The sequence below is a fragment of the Acinonyx jubatus genome, chromosome F2, assembly GCF_027475565.1.
Source record: "Acinonyx jubatus isolate Ajub_Pintada_27869175 chromosome F2, VMU_Ajub_asm_v1.0, whole genome shotgun sequence".
Lineage (NCBI taxonomy): Eukaryota > Metazoa > Chordata > Mammalia > Carnivora > Felidae > Acinonyx > Acinonyx jubatus.
In genome coordinates this window covers 43,918,894-43,926,289 of record NC_069394.1, presented here as the reverse complement: position 1 = coordinate 43,926,289, position 7,396 = coordinate 43,918,894, and the positions used below count along the sequence as shown (strand labels likewise).

General features: G+C 43.9%; 1 protein-coding gene across 6 annotated transcripts in view; it reads right to left on the bottom strand.

Annotated features, from left to right (window-relative positions):
* Positions 1-1,294: 1,294 nt before the first annotated feature.
* RUNX1T1 (RUNX1 partner transcriptional co-repressor 1) overlaps positions 1,295-7,396 on the bottom strand; it is a 142,434-nt gene continuing 136,332 nt past the window's right edge. For all 6 annotated transcript variants that reach the window (XM_027064245.2, XM_027064247.2, XM_053208549.1 and 3 more), the window contains one exon: positions 1,295-6,945. In XM_027064245.2, the coding sequence (XP_026920046.1) occupies positions 6,670-6,945 (276 nt within the window). In that variant the 3' untranslated portion in view covers positions 1,295-6,669. The remainder of the gene's footprint in view (positions 6,946-7,396) is intronic.

Sequence of the window (7,396 nt, the reverse complement as noted above, 5' to 3'; positions counted from 1 at the left end):
GGAAGGGAGAGGTTTCCAAGTACAAAAACGTCTGTTGTACGTAGATGGAGGAGAGGAGAGGGGAGAGCTAAAGAGAGGAAAGAAACCCAAGGCAAACGAGGCAGAGGTGGGAATCCAGATCCTAGAAGAGCCCTAAGTGGTCAGACCCGCGCCTACGAGGCCCCGGCTACACCAGTTTTCACTGTGGGCTGATCTCGGTCTGAAATCCCAAGGTATTTTCGAACGCCTTGCTGGTGGTGTCCCACAAGAAGAGACTAAGGGAGAACCGTAACAATTAACTGCGTGTTTGTCGCCAATCACCCTAGGCATCCCGGCACATAGCGGACTGAACTGTTCCCTCCCTCACCCCTTTGGCATTTACGTCCTCCGATGCCTGTGAGCAGTGGTCACACACGGCCTCTTATCACCGTCCAATCAGCCGCACATGGTTTGATCCTCCCTCTTCACGCCTACAGGCGGTCAAATCATTTCCCTCGCTCTCTGTTCCTCCAGCCGATTTGTTCATTTCGGGCGTAGCTGGCACCGCCTTATTCTAGCTGCAGACTCACAGTTGTAGTTACAATTAATATTTATTGAGTGCTAACTGGGTGCTTGGCCCCGCAGGAGGCACTGAAAAGGGCTCCGGTTGCCATTGATTTATGTGGGGACTGCCACGGCGTCCAGGAGGTTTGTGTTCTCCCCACTGTCTCATGTTCCCCCTGCGTCATTTACCTTTCTTGACCGTGGAGCACAGAACTCCAGCAACAGAACATTGGCATGAAGAACTAAAAGCAGATATTGTTTCTCTTACCCATCGGGAGTTTCCTCCCCATTCAAATGTTATTTTGATTATAGTAAAATAGACATTTAAAGATTTTTTTAATGTTTATTTATTTAGGGAGAGAGTGGGGGAGGGGAAAAGAGAAAGAGAGAATCCCAAGGAGGCTCTGCACCGCCCGCATGGAGCCCAGCGCGAGGCCTGAACTCCCAAACCATGCCACCATGACCTGACCTGAAATCAAGGGTCGGGCATTTAGCCGACTGAGCCACCCAGGCACCCCAGAATAAACAATTTTATTGTCTTGATCTTAAGTTCTTGTGACTCCCCATGTATAATGTCGAAGAGTTTTCAACAAGTGCTATCTGAACCTGAAAATTCCGAGAGCGAAGAAAGTAATTACCTTAGCCCTACGTCCCTGCTTATGTGAATGGAGAAGTGAGGTGGGAAAAAAAGAAAACAAACAAAAAACCACTGTCTGCATTTGTCTGACTCAGTTTCCCCAATATGACTGAGAACAGACTGACCAGGGACAGATTTGAGCAAACACAACTTTATTTATTCACCTTGGAGTAAGGGTATATACACCCATACAGAACAGTGCCCCTTTGCTCATTGCAGAGAAATAGCTCTATGTTCTTTCATGGCAGACACATTCTTTTATAATGTTATCAAATACATCATTAACACTTCTAGAATAAGTGGAGTCCACCACCTAGAAGTCTCTGGATTTTGCTCAGATTTTTCATACAAACTACAAAGCACTTCCCATTTGCCCGACATACCCACTTGCATGATAATGTCACAGGGTGTTTTCCAGAACTACTCATAAGGGAACTACTTCAATGGGTCCCATTTCTGTTCTTGTCTGCTAGTTCCCTGGCCTGTCCCACTTCGAACAGGAACAAAAGAGGCATGAACACATTTAAGAACGGGCAACCTAGGTCAGGCTGGCCTGTCTTTTGTGACAAGAAGTCATTAAGCAGCCAACCCTATTGCAAATGAGAGGGTTTGGAGGTGTCCGTCAGTAATTAAAATTTGTTTTCCGTGCATGCATCACCAAGTTTCTAGAGTACGAACCGTGAGAAGAGCCACATTTCCTGGGAAGACCAGTTTGAGGAGCCAGGTCTTGGGACAGCAGCCCAGCCCAGCTGGCACATGGAGGAAACTGAATGGATGGTTCCAAGGACCCTCCCGTTTAACCAGCATCCACCTTCACACCCTCTCTCCGGACACAGCCCTTTGCGGAGGCGCGGTCCTCCTTGTTCTTTGCAGCTATTTTTTGATCCACAAAGTTGAGAACATTCAGAGGGAGAAGAAATTTCTGCTACAATGCAGTACATACATTACTTAAATAAATAAGTAAGTAAGTAAGTAAATGAAAGAAAACAAAACCAAAACCCTGGGGGTCTGAGAATTACACACAAAAATTAGCAGGGTTCCTGGGAGTGGCGGCGGGGGCGGGGAAGGGGGGGAAGGCGGGGTAGGGCTTCAACTCCTGACCAGCTTTATAACTAGCGCATGAGAAAATACAGGTCAAAGGGGACGATTCCGACCTCCCAGCAAAGCTGGAGGCTGCCACAGCGAACATTAACAACGCACACCAACAAGAGCGAAAACGCTGACTGCTTTCTATTCGAGAAGGAAGGTAGACGAGGCAGATGGGAGCGCACTCTGCACCAGTGGGTCTGCCATTCAGGTGTGCCTTCGGGAGCCGAGCAAGGTGATGAGCCAGAGCCTTGCGGGTTTGGGAGGAAGCTCTCTGGAGAGGTCTCTAATTGCATCAAAATACAGCCAAAGGGCCCCCGGTGGCCCTGTCTATGCAGCGGCTCACCTAAGCCGAGCAAGGTCTCCTCTCCTCCAGAAAGCTGCAATTTCCCCACACCTCCAGATCCTCTTGGCTGGGTAACACCCCTGCCGGAACAGACACTCTGACTTCCGCATTGTCCTGACATCCTTCCCCGTGCACCAATCATGGACGGGCCAGTTCTGGTTCCAGAGGCGCGCTGGAGAAATACACCCGAGAAGATGGACTCCCGGGTCGGGGCTGGCGGGGGAGGGGCAGCCGTGGCACACACGGAGGAGAAGGGAGGCAGAGAATACAGGGTTTTTTCAAACTTTTTTATTACACAGTAAAGAATACAACAATACCTGAATCATACTTTAAAGATTCACAGGTTGACAGACCATACATTACAGTCCAACTAAGGAAAAAAAGGATAAACAAGAAACCACAGTTCAGACATAGTAGACTTAAAAGCTCAAGAGTATGCTGACAAAAGCATGATGCCTAGACCCCACCCCCCAGTGTTAGTCTACCATTAACTCGTGGTACATGTCTGAATTAAGTATTGCACAACAACTTTAATTTTTCACAATAATGTCGCAGAACCCAAAATAATATTTAAAAAAATTACTTTAAATCTGCATTTCAACAGTCTCCAATTTTTTTTTCTGTCCCTTGAGGAATTCGGACAATATGGAGTCGCTTTCTTTCCCTAAGTATTCCAGACGTAGGCATGCTTTGCATAAGTAAACCAGCCTTGAAATTTTTAAATCCCCAAGACATGCACCTACACATAAAAAAAAAAAAAAAAAGTTAAGAAAAAAAGAAATTAAAGAGACAGGTGGCCCTGTCACACACAGTCTCATGACAGAGAAAAAGAGAAAGAGAAAAGAGTCAGAGACAGAGATAAGAGAGGACGCCCTATTCCTATCAGCGACCACCATTCAATTCTATCCAATGAAGATAACTTTTTTTTTTAAATGTGTTATACCTACAAATTATACTCTCACATAGCCTGTATATAAGTGACAAGCAAAAAAGGAAAGTAACAAAAGTTTTCTTTTCTTTCTCTTCTTTAGGTTTATGAGGTCTGCATTGTTACCAAGAAGTGATATGGTTTGCAGCTGTATGAGCTTAACTTTTGGTATCCTGGTTCTTTTGTGCCCATTTGGTTTGACTAGACCAGTTTTGTTAGCTACTGGTGCAAAATATACATGCTGTCAGAGGTAGAGTGAAACTTTTTGCCACTGAGGAGAATGTAGCAAAACAGGAGGAGAGGAAGAGGAGGAGGAGGAGGAGGAAGAGGGGAAGGAGGAAGAGGAATCAGAGATAGAGCTCAGAGTTAGGGATTTTTTTGTATTTGTTTTCACTCAGGGTGCCCTGAATTAAAAGTAATGAGACGTACTGTACTAATCCTTATTTTACACACTAGTGTTAAGAATAACAGTGCTGTTTCACATACATCACAGCTTCTAGAGATAAAGACGTGTGGGTATGACATACCTCATTTTTGGGATTATTTAACCCTTCGTAGCCTAGAACATATAATAGCTCTGTAAGAAAGGACTGTCCAGTGTCACAAGCAGACTAGAAAGCAGAGTGAGGTCAAAGGATTCTGGGAGCACCATGATAAAATAGAACCCATTCAGAGCCTGGTTATGTGCTTTCATTTCGCTTTTAGCAGGTGTGCTGGCAGATGGACCTCCAACATGCAGATAGATGCATTTATTTGCTCATCAAAACTTGCTAAACTAAAAAGCCATTAAAAAAAAAAATACCACCCAAACAAAAGTAAAACCCACCTGTATACGAAAATATAGGGGGAAATGCTAAAAATGTTAGGTTTAAGAGACTCAAAGAGAACCGATTTAGAATTGCCTCTATGCAGATACTTAAAAGCCACGTGAAACTGTATCCAAGGACAACATGAAAAGAAAAAGGGAGAAGAGCCAAAACAAAGCCAACGGGTTGTTTTCGATTTCTAAATAAATGCCTGGTGTGCGTATGTACGTATGTGTGTGGAGAAGCATCTTCCCAGCCTCGAAAACTTTGGTTGTCTACACAGCCTGCAGTACTGCTGACTTTCTCTAAAGCACACAACCACATCCTGGGCTACTGTTTTCAAAACTAACAAGTAGTTCTGGTCTGGACCCTGGACAACGAAGGGTTAATGGAGTCACACTATACCTTGCTGAACATGTTTAACCTGCTGATCATTTGGAAAGTAGTACTGGTGCTTTTCAAAATTCCGATTTTGGTCCATCAGATCAGTCTTTGGCTGACTTCCCTTTTTGTAAGAATACTGTATAACCTGGCATTCAGCAGTGTTAAAGCTGTCAGTCTACACCTCAGCATTTGGAGCTCTAATGATTTATCTTTTTTTTTTTTTTTTTGTAAAATTAGAAATACTTAAACAACCTTACAGCAATATGCATGCACTGTCTTTTTTTTTTTTAAGTAGGATATCTTGTTATTTTATTTTTTTTTAAAAAGTCCCTAATAATGATTTTTCCAAAAAAGGAAAAAAAAAAAAAAAAGGAAAGGAAAATTCCACTACTACTCTATGCTACAGCTAAACTTGGTGAAATGGCTCTAGCATATTTAAAAAGAGTTTGCTCAAAAAAAAAAAAAGCATGCCTAGGGAGTCTCGTGACAGTGCAAAATACATTTATGTACATCCCTCTTACAAAAACACCAATATGTTAGCATTCCGTGAAGCATGCTGGTTTTCAGGAAAAAAAATCCTATAAGAGAGTGAAATAGCAGCTCCGAAAGATAGCCTTTTTTTTTCTTTTCTTGAGGACAACCAAAAAAAGAGTCTTTTTTTTTTCTTTTTTCTTTTTTTTTTCCGAACTACTAGAGAAATATCACTAATACATACAGATATAAAAGCAGCATAGAAAGATACAGGTTTCTCACCAACTAGGAATAAAGAGACTAAATGTGGGCATATGGTTAAACTACAATGCATCTTCACTTTGTCCAACACATTTACAAGAAAAACACCATTGGGAAACCTCACAGGACAGAAGTGTTTTAACACCAAGAGAACTACTAGTTTTTAATTAAAAATCCAAACAGGGTGGGGTTGGAAAAATTTGGAAAGGGGCTGGAGCTGGAGCCACCATTTTTTTTTTTTTTAATTATTTTTCAATATAAAATGAATGAGCTGGAATAGACCCAATGTCTTACTCTGTGGAACCTTGCAAAAGTGAAGAAACGTTGAAGGGTTATTTAGGGCAGCTGGCTGATGTCAAAGCTGCCAGAATGCTAATTAACTGCAGGCTGAGTCTCTTACTTCTGTGTGTGTGTGTGTGTGTGTGTGTGTGTGTGTGTGTGTATACATATATATATATATATATATATATATATATATATATATATATATATATAAAGGAGCCTTTTGTACTATGGCATTTTTTTTTCTTGCTGCTGTATTCATACATCCCACTGCAAATCATCTTTCATTTTTCATTCTGTTGACCTGGATATTATTATTTCTTTTCAGAAACAGGAAAAAAAAACCCCGAACATCTGTGTCTCCTTCCAATATGCTACACATCTGCGCGTTTTGTAGCGGGTCTTCAAAGTTCAGTTAGCAACCCACGGACGCCATTCATCTTCTTGTTAAAATGTCTACCGCTGTAGCCAATGCTCATGCCCTTGAGGGTTTTCCTCTTTTTTTTTTTTTTTTCCATTATTGTATATAAAGAACATTGTGACTTTTAATATTAGCATTTTTGCTTTCAACAGCAATTAGCAATCTCTTGGTTTGCTGTTTGGTAAAGCATCGGTTAATGAGGTCATCTAGTTTAAAATCCCAGCTACCGGAAAATAACAGGGAGGAGGTCAAATCTATCATTTCAGGTTATATTCTCTGCTCTCTTTTCAGTTCTGTAAGGAAAAGATATCTTTGTTATCCACAATAAGTCATTACGACCCGTTACTGGCCCTCTGTTTTACTACTGCCTCAAGATACAGTTAGGTTCTCTCTTGCTGAAGGACTGAAATAGGATAGTTCATCTAGAAACAAACCAAAAAAAAAAACCACGTTGAGCGTCTGAGGATGAAGAATTGGTTTCGTGTCGGTTGGGTTGTCGTTCCTCTGACAGTTCTGAGCTCCCGTCTAGCGAGGGGTTGTCTCTATGGTAGAAGGGGTCCCCGGGGTGGTTGACCTCGGGGTGGCTGCTGGTGGTGTGTCCATGGGGCTCCCGGCCCCGCTGTTGGGCGTGACGGAGGAGCTGACCGCAGGCGTGTCCCCCTGCTGCTGGGCCTGCAGGGTCTGTCCACAGATGTGGTGGTGTTTCTCCCAGTCTTTGTGCTGGCAGAAGGAGCCACAGTACCGGGCCGTGTTACAGCCGCTGCAGGTCTCACTCGCCTTGCGGCCGCAATTCCAGCAACTCTGCGGGGAGAAGGCAGAAGAAAGCAAAATCCCCAGTGAACACCTCGTCGAGGTCAAAGTCTGACAACGAGCTAGGCGGCGCTGCCTCCTTCTTTTGCAAGAACGTTACGGGAAGAACGGCGGATCCAGGGCTGGGTGTATGTGGGCACACTAAGCGCACAGAAGACACAGGTTGCCGGGGATGGGGGGTGGGGGGGGGGGGCGCCTGGGCGGCTCCATGGGTTAAGCGTCTGACTCTTGGTTTCGGCTCAGGTCCTGCTCTCATGGTTTTCGTGACTTTGAACCCCGCGTTGGCCTCTGTGCTGCCAGTGGGGAGCCTGCTTGGGATTCTCAGTCTCTCCCTCTCTCTCTGTCTCTTTCTCTCTCTCTCTGCCCCTCCCCCACTCGCACTGTCTCTGTCTTTCTCCAAATGAATACATAAAAACTGCAGAACAACAACAGAAAAAGAAGA